Genomic DNA, 14,434 nt, shown 5'->3' with positions numbered 1-14,434 from the left:
TGTAGAGCCTTTTCTGTGTATTGATATTTAAGACTTAGGGACTGTAAAGCTGATTAGAAATTGGATGAGAATTTCATATAAACAGTTGAACTTTCAATAAGGAGATTGGCTGGGGCCTGGTAAATTTCAGAAAGATCCCATGTGTCGACATAAGCAGCTCTTTTGTCTGGGGCTCTTCAGTATTTCCTGAGAATTATCTCTTGCCCTAACAGATTAATATAAGGGAACTAATTTGCAGGTGTTAGGATCAAAGTTCCTGAGTTAAGATCTCTCTGGATTGTTTGCTACTAAAAGAAATCTTAAGATTCCTAAAAAGGATGTAAAAAAAAAATGCCAAAAGGAAAAGGAAGAGAAGGGACGCTGTAAGTCCCAACCATTGCAGGGAATTTTCAATCAACTCTTCCCACACTGCCTCCAATTTTTCTGTTTTTGTGTCTCAATATGTTTTATGTTGCTATATCTGAACACCACAGACTGAGTAATTTGTTAAGAAAATAAATTAATTTTATACAGTCTTGGAGGGAGTCCTAAGGCAGTGCACAGCATCATATGGTGTGAGGCTGGAGAGCTCGTGTCTTTCTTCCTCTTCTTATGAACCAATAGTTGCATCACAGAAGCCCCACCACTTTCATGACCTTTTCTAATCCTGATTACCTCTTAAAGGTTCTGCCTCCAGACATCATTAACATATGACTTTGGGGGTTAAGTTTTGAACATTCAAATTCTGTTTCTAACTCACTCAGATCATAGCAATAACCCACCATCTTTGGTACCCTTGTTTTCAAATATTGAATTCATCAATTTTGTACAGGGTCTAAAGAACTTATTTTCATTGGTTTTAACTTATATACATTACTTCTTCATCTGATTTTTCTCTTCTAAAAATATGTTGATTTTTTTTTTTACCTGCTAATTATCTTTTTTTTTTTTTTTTTTTTTGGTGGTGGTACTGGGGTTCCTGGAAGTCCTTCTACCTCTGGGCTACACTTCCAGACCTATTTTATCTATTTTATATTTTTGAAACAGGGTCTCTTAAGCCAGCACAGCTGGCTTCGAACCTGCGCTATCCTCCTGTCTCTGCCTCCCAAGTGCGGGGATTACAAGTGTGCGCCGCCACGCCCGGCGTGCTAATTATCTTTTCTTTGCTCTCTTTCCAGTAGTGTATGGGGGGGGGGGGGATCAGCGTGCATGATAACCCAGATTTCATTTAAATCATTAAACTTTTCCACCAACATAGCATCCCTGCCTTTTAAACTTCTTTGACATTGAAAATAATAATTCATTTATATTATCATTTATTTATTCACAACAGATATTTTTAAGTGACTACAACATGCCAAGTGCCCTTTGTAGTGCTGGGAATATAGTCTTACAAGCTATACAACAAGGTCACGGCACTGAAGGAATTCTGACTTTAGTGAGTAGAGGAGACAAATGACTAACAAAGAGAGAATACACGATGCAATATCAGATAGTAATATGGGATATTGGAAGAATTAGACTGGCAAACATGATACAGCAGGAGCAGATGAGTACTTTGAACACAGTGGTCACAAATTTCTAGAAAGAAGTTGGTCAGTGATTATCAGAGGGAAGAAACTGAAACAGAAACCCTGGAGCATACCTGGCAGACAGAGAAAAGACAAGGCGCAAGCTGGCTGAAATAGACTCGGGAAGCAGGCAGCAAAGGTGTTTTATCAGGCCAGGGAAGGAGTTTGAATTTTATATCAAATTAAATGGAAAGTTTTGTGTAGGAGTATGACATGGCCCAACATATATTTGGCAAAGATCATTTCTGCTGCTTTGTTCACTGAAAATAAGCAAATGAAGAAGCTTAGAGTCAAATTAGCAGAGAACAGTTCAGACTGGGGTGATGAGAGCGTTAAGGACGGATTTGTAAGACGTTTTAGAATCAGAGCCACCAGGACCTTGATATTCCTGTTGGCTCCCGGAAAGAGAACATTTAGAGGCAGCTCTTTTTTTTTTTTTTTTTTTTGTTCTAATTAGCTGAAAATGATGGACCATTGACATTTGTTTGTTTGTTGTTTATTTATTTATGTGTGGTACAGGGGATTCAACCCAGGGTTATTGTGCTTATGAGCTATACCACCAGCCCTATATTTTAAATTTTGAAATAGGGTTTCATTAAGTTTCTGAGGGTCTCACTAAATTACTGAGGCTGGTCTCGAACCATTGATTTTCCTGCCTCAGACTCTGAGGATTACAGATGTGTGTCACCACACCTGGCCTGGCCACTGACATTAGAAACCTAAGACTAGGGAGGAAACGGATTGGGGGAGTGTTGGATAAAGATTGGCAATATATTAGGTTTGTAAAGCCCATTAAAACTGCAAGTAGAGGTTGGATATTGGTTGCAGAAATAAGGAGGAGGCCAGCACTAACAATACAGACCTGGCAGCTATTGCCATTTAGATGACAAAATTGTCTAAAGACAGAAGAAGAACACAGGAATTCATCCCCAAACCCTGAGGAAAGTCCAGATTCTTAGATTTACTTATTGAATATATTCAACTGAATGTCTTCCTGTTTCCTAAAATTTTATTACATATTCAATTTTACCAAAGCATGTTTCCTGAATTCATATCTGGATGTTATTTTCATTCTCAACCTGTAAACATCTTTTATGGCATGAAGATTTTCTGAGCCTTTCTTCTTGCTCCCGACTGGACATTTTATTCATTTCCCTAATTTCTACTGACATTGGGGCTTTTTTTCTACTCTTTATTAGGGTGAATAAAGAGACACTGAGTTCTTTGTCTTCTAACTACTCTTCATAGTAAATTCAGCCTCCCATCTTTCAAGTCCATACTAAAAACCAGAAAAAAATCAGTCCTCAAACACCGCTTTCAACTATAATTTATCCAAGTTTGAAAACAAATCCTAAACAGTAAAACTTTCTGCTTCACTTTCAAGATTTTCTCCATTAGTTCACAAATCCCTTATACTGCTTTATTACTCTAGCTAAAATAATCTGCTTTCTGTGTTTCACTAGATCATACCCATGACTACTTCTTTTTCTTTTCTATGTTTCTTCTTTTACACAAATTTTCTTCCTATCTCTTCCTTGTCCAAACTTCTGAACATTTAGTCTGTTAATATTTTTATTAAGCTCCCACTGTCTCTGGGAATTCCCACATCATTGCTAAGTGAATATTTATAACATTAATTGATTTTTCTAATATTTTGAATTCATATCATCAGTTGAATTGAAATTTCTTTTATTCTTTTGTACCATTTCTCTTTAGTCATTCTGGTGGTTCACACATTCACATAAAGATTGCCAAGTAAATATTCTTCCCAAACCATATATTCAAATAACATACCATATTACATTCAATAACAAAACAATAAATGTAAGCATATCTGTATAAAAGGATTCTCAAGTCCTACATTCTTGTTTAGGATATTTTATGCATTTTTGTTACTCTGCACACTTTAAAACCTTTATATTTGTTATCGATTCCCCTCTATAGAGAGTAAGATTTTTTTAATGTAGAGACTATCTCGTTTTTCTTTTGTATAAACTTCATTGCGTCATAGTATTATTTGATGCATAGCATATTAACAATTTTTTTCTAGCTCAGTGGCTCTTTGTGTTACATCATTTAAGATTTTCAAAACTAGATTTAAGGTTTGATATGAGATTTAAGATAGCTGCCTCTAAGCTGTAGGAAAGGAATTGAAAGTTCTATAAAGGACTGTAAAGTTGGCATAAACCTTAATTTTCTAGAAATTGTATTCTCTATTAAAAGATTCTGAATGGGACAAGGTCTGGTGGTACACAACTATAATCTCAGTACTTGGGAGACTGAAATAGGAGGATTGTGGGTTTGAGACCAGTGTAGCAACTTTAGCAAGACCTTGTTTCAAAATAAAAAATAAATGGCTAGGGGTATAACTTAGAAGTAGAAATATATATATATATATATATATATGTATGTATGTATATGTATATGTATATGTATATGTATATGTATATGTATATGTATATGTATACACACACACACATACTGATTGGCATTTTGAATGGCATGGTTTATGTGGCCACAGTTACCAGTCCTGTGTATATGCTGAGTGCAGTGAGGAGTTAGTGGTTGAGGCAGCTGCCCCTGAAGCCTCTGTTTACAGCTCCCTGCAACCCAAATTACACTGACTGAGTCAGCCACAGAGATAACAGTCTGGAAGTCTGTGAGACCTTCAAGATGCATGCGTTAGCACAGACCTATCTTGTGTTACTACGTGTTAGAACTGTAAGATACCGTGCCTATTATGTTTTCTGTGTCCGCCTTTGGACATGAAGAAAGTAAGACCCAAGCTCATGAGGCCGTGACTCTGCAGAAGCCAGGCCTTTCTGAGTTTCCTCCAATGCCACTTTGTCTGTACCCTGCCAGGATGGTATATGTGCAATATAATATCACTGTTTACTCCATAAAATCTTGGTAGGCACAGATGAAAAATGCACAGCAAGATTTTCTTTGGGCTTCTTGAAAGTAATGTAAGGAATTATGAGTAGATTTAAGACTGGAACTTGAGTTTTTTATTTTAAATATGAATAGAAGGATGAGGGTTACAAGCTTGTCATAACTTAAAGTATTCAAAGATTTCAGAGCCAAGAGCAAAACAAAGATATGATTCTTCTCCTCATATAAAAATGCATCTTAGTAGAACCACATAGCATCATCAGTCTTTTAACTAGGCAAAATTAAAATGTCTTATTCTTCATATTTTCACAGCTACATGTGGTCATTTGAAAAAGCACATCTCAGCATGGTGCAGATCATCACAGGACAACTCGTTGAGTCCTTTGATGAAGAATTCAGAACTCTCTATGCCAGATCCTGCGTCCCCAGTTCATTTGCACAGGAAGAGTCAGTCAGGGTGAAGCACGGCAGAGCACTCTGGGAGAATGGCTCGTACCAGCGATCACTTTCTTCCTTAGCTTCGATTTCCAGCCAGAGAAACCTCTTTGGGAGACAAGAGCAGATTCATAAACTAGATTCTAATTACTTCAAAAACAGAGCGATGTATACTCTAAATGAACATGACAAGTACAGCATGAGAAATCACGGATACAAACCTCATTTTGTTCCCAACTTCAATGGTCCAAATGCAATCCGTCATCTTCAGCCCAGTCAGAAAAATGAAAACTGGAAGAGGCATAGTTATGCTGGGGAACAGCCTGAAACAGCGCCCTACCTGCTGCTCAACAGGGCTCTGAATAGAACCAATAATCCACCTGGTGGTTGGAAAAGGCCTTCGGATAGCCTCAGCGTAGCATCCTCATCTCGGGGCGGTTACACGGGCCACCAAAACACACCTGCCCAGAGTTTTGCCGATCGGCTTGCCCAGAGGAAAACGACAAATCTCGCGGAAAGGAATTCAAATGTGCGGAGGTCTTTTAACGGGACAGATAACCATATTCGCTATTTACAACAACGGATGCCGACCCTGGAGCACACCACGAAGTCATTCCTGCGCAACTGGAGAATTGAATCCTACTTAAATGATAATTCAGAAGCACCACCTGATTCAAATGGCTCAGCTTTAGGGGACCGATTTGAGGGCTATGAAACTCCAGAGAATCTGAAAGCCAATGCCCTTTACACTCATTCTCGGCTTCGTTCCTCTTTTGTGTTTAAACCAACTTTACCCGAGCAGCAAGAAGTTAACAGTTGTACAACCGGCTCCTCGAATTCAACTATCATTGGTTCCCAGGGAAGTGACACACCTAAAGAGGTTCCAGATACCCCCATATCAATACAGCAAATGGCAGAAAAGCCCCTGCCCGAATCAATCCCCAAGATCCCCACACAGCCAGAGGTGCAACAGGTGCACGCCTTACAGGATCCTGAAAACCAATCACCAGCCTTAAGCCAAACTACAAATGGCCACACAGAGGCAAACAGCTACATATATACAACCCTGTGTGTAAATAAGCCCACGGAAAATCTAAAGAGCCAGCAAAATGAGAATCTGCTTAAAAGGAGAAGTTTCCCATTCTTTGACCACTCAAAACCCACCTTAGACCATGGAAATAGCAAGCATTATGTGTATAGTACACTTACCAGGAATCGAGTTAAACAGCCAGAAAAACCCAAAGAGGACTTGCTGAAAGGTTCTAAAAGTATGCACAACATGGCCCACAGCATGGAGGAGGAGGAGGAGGAGGAGGAAGTTATCAAGAGAGACCTTCCCTGTGGCACAGCCACCAAGTCCATTTCCATCGCTGCTTTACTTGATGTGAATAAAGAAGAAGCTAACAAAGAACTCGCTTCAAAGAAGGAAGTGAAGGGCTCCCCGAGCTTTTTGAAAAAAGGATCTCAGAAATTAAGGTCATTGCTTAGCCTCACTCCAGAAAAGAAAGAAAACCTATCCAAAAATAAAGCACCTGCGTTCTACAGAATGTGTAGTAGCTCTGACACATTAGTATCCGAAGGTGAGGAGAACCAGAAACCAAAGAAATCCGAGCCAAAAGTTGATTCATCTCCCAGGAGAAAGCGTTCTTCCTCATCAAACTCTCAAGGCAGCCTCCATAAGAGCAAGGAAGATGTAGCAGTTAGCTCATCTCAAGGGAGAAATTCTCCATCTGACGAAAGCAGTAAAGTCATACCTTCTCCAGGACCAGTGGAAAGGAAATTCTTGGAGAGGGCAGGAGATGCCTCTGCCCCAAGATTTAACACCGAACAGATCCAATACCGTGATCCAAAGGAGATCAGCACACGTGTTGCTCCAGAGAGAAGAGGAACCTCTTCGCCAAGGCCAAAGCCCAACGAAATTCTAAGATCTCATTCAACCGACCGGCGTGTTTACAGCCGTTTCGAGCCATTTTGTAGGATAGAGAGCTCTCTTCAGCCAACAGGAAACATTCAAAATACCAGTGTAAACCGTCCAGAAATAAAACCCACAACAATGGGCACCAGTTATGGCAGGTCTAGCCCAATGCTTAATTACAATGCTGGTGTTTATCACTCGTATCAACCAAATGAAAACAAGTTTCGAGGATTTATGCAAAAGTTTGGAAACTTTATACACAAGAACAAATGAAATCTTTAGATTCAAGTAACTACTAAAATGTGGCTGTAACCGTTTTTCCAAAGAACCCTCTCTGCAGTTTTTGTAACATGCTGGTATATTTCTCTGTGTGCAGAATTGCAGGTGTGATGTCTATGTTCACCTGTGAGGTTGTGTAGAGCAGAGGTATTGTTCTGTATAAAGTTGTTCTTGTAGATGAATTACCATATAGATTGACTTTCTCTGTAAAAACATGGTTTTTAAATGGAAATGGTAAAGAAAGAGAAAAAAGATGTAAGTAAATTGTTTTCTTCAAAGTCTTAAATGTTTAATTAGAAACTTTGCAAAGAGATGGTGTGTGGATTTTTACCATTCCAAAGTCTTTCCTTTAAATAAATGGCCTTACTACTACTAGTGATGCTTTATAATATGTCTATGATATTCTCATATCTTCAAAACTATAATAAAATGGGCCAAAACCTTTTTTGTTAACCTTTTCATAGGATAATTTGCTATATTTCACTAATATTTTATTAGTTTTGCTGTGGAGCCTTGTACAACTGGGAAAAAGTAGTATCATTTAAACTCTAAAGTACAGCATTTTTTTTTTTTTTGCCTGAAGTGTTTTGCAAAGTATCAGCTTCCTGTTTATAGTTACACTCATAGGACTTTACCTTCTCTTCTCTCTCTCTCTCTCTCTCTCTCTCTATCTATCTATCTATCTACCTCCCTCCCTCCCTCCCTCCCTCCCTCCCTCCCTCCCTCCCTTTCCCCTCTCCCCTCTCCTCTCTCCTCTCCTCTCTCCTCTCTTCTCTCCTCTCTCCTCTCCTCTCTCCTCTCCCTTCTCTCCTCTCCCCTCCCCTCTCCCCTCTCTTCTCTCTTCTCTTCCCTCCCCTCCCCTCCCCTCCTCTCCTCTCCTCTCCTCTCCTCTCCTCTCCTCTCCTCTCCTCTCTCCTCTTCTCTTCTCTTCTCTTCTCTTCTCTTCTCTTCTCTTCTCTCTCTCTCTCATACTGGGAATTTAACCCAGGTGAATTCTACCTCTGACCTACACCCCCAGCCCTATTTTATTTTATTTTGAGGCAGAGTCTTGCTAGGTTGACGAGCATCTCACTACTTACTGGGGCTGTCTTCCAACCTGCGATCCTCCCATCTCATCCTTAGAGGTGTGCACCACCACGTTCAGCTTATTTTCTCATCTCTTGAAAACCATCCAGGACATGCTTCTTTGCAGCTCCGACCCATGGAGCCTGAGTTCCACTCTCCCTTAAGCTGCTCATCTTTTATAGTCATTCTGCAAATTTGTGGCGAGCCAGCAGGAACTTGGCAACCTGAACTATTTCTCCTCCATTTTCTAATCTATAAAAAAATTTAGAAATGTACATTTCTACCTAATTTTTTATGTTAGAATAATATAACAGTGCTGAAATCCTTTGCCTGCAAATTTCTTTGCTTTTTAAAAATTTGAGCCAAATATTGTATGACAGCACAGTGCTTCCATCAGGGGACCATGCTGAAAATAAGAATGAGGCCTATGTTTCTGTTGTGACATGTCCTGGCTGGTTTTAAATCCCTCTATATTGTAATCTGATGAAGATATCCATTTATAGGATCCCCTTTTCTTAGAGTAAGGAAGTAAAAGCTTCAGATCCATTACAAACCCTTTAACTCTTTTTTGCATTATGCACAGTAAATAGAATTTAAGAAGCATTGGATCTTGTCAAAAGTGTGAAGTGCTTTTATAACACTCTATGCATACCATTTAACATCTTATATTTTTGTTTTAAAATTGCAAGATATCCATCAAGAATTAATATCTGCAGGATCAAAATAACTTTCCATAGTATTTAAACACCATCTAAAGAAACATGACAGAAGAAAGTTTAACAGTAAGGGAAAAGGAAATGCAACATTATTAAGCACTTAACTATAGACTAGGTCATAAGCTAGAAATTCAAGTTGCCACAACAATGCTTTATGGGCAACATTATCCCAGTTATTTATGACTGATTGAGATAATAATTGTGACATTGAGACTCTAAGAGATAATGTTCCAAGTCACATAACTAATAAGTAATGGCTCTAAATTGCCTGTAACATTCAGTGACATTATATTACCTCTCACTTCTATGCCTGCCTTGCCCAATTTGGGAGGATTAAAGAAAGTCTTTATTTCCTGACTCAACATCAATCAACCAGGAAAAAAGTTGAATTTCAGCAGACAACAAGGACACCTAGGGTTTACATTAAGTATACTAGGTGTAGTTAGAGGATTAAAATGAGATTAAGTCCTGAATATAGTCTAGATGGGCCATTTTTATTTTTAATTAAAAAAAAATGTTTGACAAGTCTGGAGATGGAACCCAGGGGCATTTGTCCTCTGAAGCTGCACCCCCTGCCCTATTTTTTTATTCTTTATTTTGAAACAGGGTCTCACTAAGTTGTGAACGGCATCACCAAGTAGCTGAGTCTGTCCGTGAACCATGATCCTCCTGTCTCAGCCTCTCAAATTCTGGGATTACAAGCATGTGCCACCATGCCTGGATAGATGAGCCATTTTTAATTGCAGCCTCTTTGATGTCCTTCTGGTTGACCTGTCACAATGACAGTCAGGAAAAGGTGCCCAAACTGAATAGAAACGATTGGGCACTGGGCGAGAGAACTTGCAGTCAGGACAGATGGTCCGCATGGAGCACAGTGTTAAACACGTTATCTCATTAGGTATTTATAACAACCCTAGGAAGTAAATATTTCTTTTACACAAAACAAAACTGAGTCCTAGAGAAGTTACCTAACTTTTTAAGAGTCACATAGCACTGGATGGGCAGAGCTGGAGTTTGAGCACAAAGCCTTATTTTTTTTATTTTTATTTTATGCGTGTGGCACTGGGATTGAACCCAAGGGCATTCTACCTCTGAGCCCTATTTTATTGATTTAATTTTTAGTTTGAAACAGGGTCTCACTAAGTTGCTGAGGGTCTTGGTAAATTTTGGAGGTTGGCTGAGAACCTGTGATCCTCCTGTCTCAACTTCTCACTTCCCAAGTCTGGGATTATAGGGTAGCACTAGCAACCTTGTTTTGTTTGTTTGTTTGTTTGTTTGTTTGTTTTGGTTTTGATTTTGTTTGTTTATGTATGTGTGTGGTGCCGGGGATTGAACCCTGAGGCATTATTCCTCTGATCTATATTTCCTGCCCTGTTTATTTTTATTTTAAAGAAAGGTCTTGATATGTTGCCAACAGTTTCCCTAAATTGCTGAGGTTTGTTTTGAACTTGTGATCCCCCTACCTAAGCCTCCCAAGTACTGGAATTACAGATGTGCACTACCACGCCCAGCTTTGTATTTTTAATAATATACCACACCATACCCTGATGCCTTCATTTCTAATATGAACCAGCTTTGAAATTCTCTATCTCTACAGATTGTAGAAATACGCCAATAACTGTACAGAAATTAAATTTTGTGAATACAAATTCAGCATATATACTCAGCAAAGTTTTAAAGCATGCATGACAACAAACAAAATTCCTAGGTACTGCAACATGAGAATGTATTTTTTTGGGAAAATGAGTTATAATCAATTTTAAAATTCTCACCTTCCCTAATCAATTAATAGCATAAAAATTAAACACTGAGGGAAAGCTGTCATTTATCACAGGAAAATAACCAGTTATATTTGTAGAAAATTTGATTTAAAATAACCATGAGAATACATATTTCACTATCACTAATCAAGGAATTCAATTGTAATAAACTATTAGTGGGTTAAATTTTTACAGCTATCTTGAGATTTTATGACCTCCATGGATTATTATCAGATTATTCAAAAGCATATTCAAAAGCAGTGAATAACAGAGATTACTCCTTTTGCTATTAGTAGAATTCACTTCAGAATTTGGGGCTATAGTTCTTTACCCATGTTCCCAAGTACAGAACTCACAGTTGCCCAAACTACATTGCCTTTAGTATTACCCGTCTTCATTGGTATTGGATTGAGAATCTATTATCACGAAGAGGACAAGGAGCCAATAGGCACGAGGTAGCTCTAAAATGGAAAGCCTTGAGGTTTAGTGTGGTGTACCATTAAAACTGAAATTCTATAATGACCAAAACTTTAATTATGTTTAGTACAATCAACACTCTGTTGCCATTGTCTACAGCAACTCACAAAATGTCTAGCAACACATCTGCCCTGTAGACACAGCCTTTCAAATAGCTGCTGAGCTTTAGTGGATTTGAGGAATATATGATCCTTTTATTTTATCCACCTTTGACAGGTAATTTAGGCTTTTGCACAACAGATTTATTCTCCTTTGCCTTTTTTCTTTGATTGCTTTTCTTCTATATTTTTCACCCCAAAATACTTATATGCAAGAATCTGTGTATAATAATATTCTAAAGTTTCTGCTCAGATAAATTCCCAGGGTTAAGATAGAGCAGATACCAAATGCTTCAACAAAATTCACCCATGTTTCCGTTTCCAACAGATACTGCCAAAGATTGTGGATGTAAATAATTCCAACCGGTGTATTTTCTCTCTTTCTCCCCATATCCCTCTTGGTACAAAGATAATGTCATTTAGAGGTACATTAGAAGTACATGGATATTCAAGTTCGGCAATGCATTACATCAGTTTAGGAGTAGAAACTCATGAAAATGGGTCTGATTTAAAGTAATTCTTGGCAGATGGCTTCACAACAATGTGATGGCCCTGTATCCTGAACACATTTATGTCCTCTTGTAATGATTGAGATTAGCCACGATGACAAGACATATTGAGGTATAGGCACATGGTGTCAGTCTACATTTATGGAAGGAAGTCTTCTGTTTGTTCAGCCAAGATAATGTCTAGTGTGACCTAGATGAACAAAAAAAAAAAAAAAAAACAGGTTGAATCGTGAATGCATTTAACTTGAACATTATTCAAGATCTATCTTTATTTAACTATTATTCCAGATATTTATGTTTGGTGATGTTCTGTTGTTGCTCTGGCTAAGGGATATTAAGTAAAATCTTTGTTCTATGTTAGCCTATTTTAACTACACTTGTGACTTAGGTGTGATGTTGTTTAAAAAGTTACCAGGTTGTTCAATTTGGTTCCACATTACTTAAGAAAGATGAAAAGATAAACCAAAGAGTCAACTTGTTAACATTTTGTATATGTACAATATTACAAAGAAATATTCTTTCAAATGAAATTTAGATTTTGGATCAATAAATGAATTTTAAATAATTTTGTACAAATACCAATATACTGTAAGTCTTTTTTTTAAATCTTTACACCCTGGGTTTCTCCATTCATGTCCACTAATAAACTTAGTAATTATAATCAGTAGCTAAGATTATTATACATTTTAAAATATTTTTCCATGAGTCTTTAAAATATTCTCTAAAACACTTTCTTGTGATACTGGGGATGGGTAGCTCATTCTACCTACAAGCTACACCTCCAGCCCTATTTTTCATTCTTTATTTTTTGAAACAGGGTCTCACTGAATTGTAAAAGGCTTCACTAAGTGGCTGAGGCTGTCTAAACCACGATCCTCCTGTCTCAGCCTCCCAATCGAAAACACTTTTATTTTGATAAGCTATTATGTTTTTTGTAAGAACATATCTATACTTTATATTCAGTGACAGTAGTCTTCTCAACTATATTATATGACACATAACAATGTTGAGTTAACAACAGACTCTGTGTGACAGTGATCCCAAAAGATTATAATGAAGCTGAAAATTTCTATTTTCTGGTAGTTTTACTGTACCTTTCCATGTTTAGGTATGTTTAGGTACATGAACACTGTATTACAAATGTACGCAGTACCCAATACAGTAGCACATTGTGCAGATAGGTGGTCTCTTAGACCTAAACCACCTAGCCTAGGTGTGTAGAAGTTCACATCATCTAGGTTTGTTTAAGTTCACTCTGTAATGTTCACACAAAGATGAAATCATCTAACAACATATTTCTCAGAATGTATTCCCAGACATGGTGAAAGCTGATGCAGGAAGATTGCAGTTTCAAGGTCAACCGCAGCAACTTAGTGTTCCTACTATCTTAGCGCACACAGGGCACACAGAGGAGATGCCTAAGACATAGTTCATGTGTAAATCCAGTCATTTCATTGATGTTGGTTAGGAATAGATACAGTTTATTGACATCTACGTGTTAAATATACCTTTATTGATTATCCAAATAGCTATTTTTTGAAAGGTCTAGATAAGTACGGGAAGGTGTCTAGTCTAAATTTTGGCCTCCTTAACCTTAAAGTCAGGGCATCTCTAAAGATCCTACAGGGCTGTACTTTCCAGGATATAGTTTTATGAAGGGAAGAAAACTGATTAATGCACTCTAAAGGAAAAGGAAATGGAACTCTAAAATTAAGTTTAAAGGCAACTGACACAGAAGGGAAGGGGTGTGACAATCTTTTAAATAATCAACTAACATAGTTTGGTAGCGTGAAACTGCAGCTGAAGAATGGAACCTCTAAAGTGTCCTTGGTGGGGAGGTTCTCAGTTTGGAATGACAGCAGCGAGCATCTTCACTGTTTGCAGCGAGCATCATCCTGTTTGCAACAGCAGCCTCTACAGTGGTGAAACACTGTGGCCACAATTGCAGGGTTTTTTCTGGCAATAGTTAGGCACATCTGCTGCTGTGGTGCAGTCAGAGCAGGAAAGATTAGACCTCACAAGGCTTCCAGAAAGTAGGTGCGTCTCCCTGGGGACTCCTGGCATAGTTTCTGTAGGAAATTAAAGGGATACAAAAGTGCCAACCAAATATCAAAGATGGGAACTGATTCATCCTTTACTTGTGTCAAACCAGGATAGCCCAGGAATTGTAAGTCATATTTATAAGATATAAGCCCAAAATACGACTGACAGGATTACCTACTGCACTTTCATAGAAAAAGTTAAATGCAATTAAATAAAAGTAAAAATACCAATAAGAGCCTCTTATCAAGGACCTATTTTAGAAAACAGGATTTAGTGTACATCTTCATCATAAGACAACTTTAATTAGGCTTAGTAGCCTATATTTTACATTTATTTATTTATTTATTTGGTGGTACTGGGGATGGAACCCTTCTACCTCCGGGCTACACTCCCAGACCTATTTTATATTTTTATTTGGAAACAGGGTCTCTTAAGCAAGCAAGGCTGGCTACGAATTTGTGGGATCTTCCTGTCTCCGCCTCCCAAGCGTGGGAATTACAAGCGTGCGCCACCACACCCTGCGTAGTAGCCTACATTTTATTTTTTATTTATTTATTTATTTATTTATTTATCTTTAATATATTTTTATTGGTGCATTGTAGTCAAACATCACATTGGAATACAAGACTTGTGAGGGTATACAAGCACATATCATCCAATTAGCCCTTATCCCATCCCTGTCCCATTCCCTTTCC

The 14,434-nt window shown here is 38.0% G+C and overlaps 1 protein-coding gene across 1 annotated transcript in view; it reads left to right on the top strand.

Annotated features, from left to right (window-relative positions):
* The window catches only part of FAM83B (family with sequence similarity 83 member B), a gene marked incomplete at both ends in the record, with an annotated part of 66,416 nt that extends 59,351 nt beyond the window's left edge, over positions 1–7,065 (top strand). The window contains one exon of the mRNA XM_080700182.1: positions 4,755–7,065. Coding sequence (XP_080556308.1) covers positions 4,755–7,065 — 2,311 coding nt within the window. The remainder of the gene's footprint in view (positions 1–4,754) is intronic.
* Positions 7,066–14,434: the final 7,369 nt, after the last annotated feature.

The sequence above is a fragment of the Muscardinus avellanarius genome, assembly GCF_963383645.1.
Source record: "Muscardinus avellanarius genome assembly, chromosome: 8".
Taxonomy (NCBI): Eukaryota; Metazoa; Chordata; class Mammalia; order Rodentia; family Gliridae; genus Muscardinus; species Muscardinus avellanarius.
This window is presented reverse-complemented; position numbering and strand designations above follow the sequence as displayed.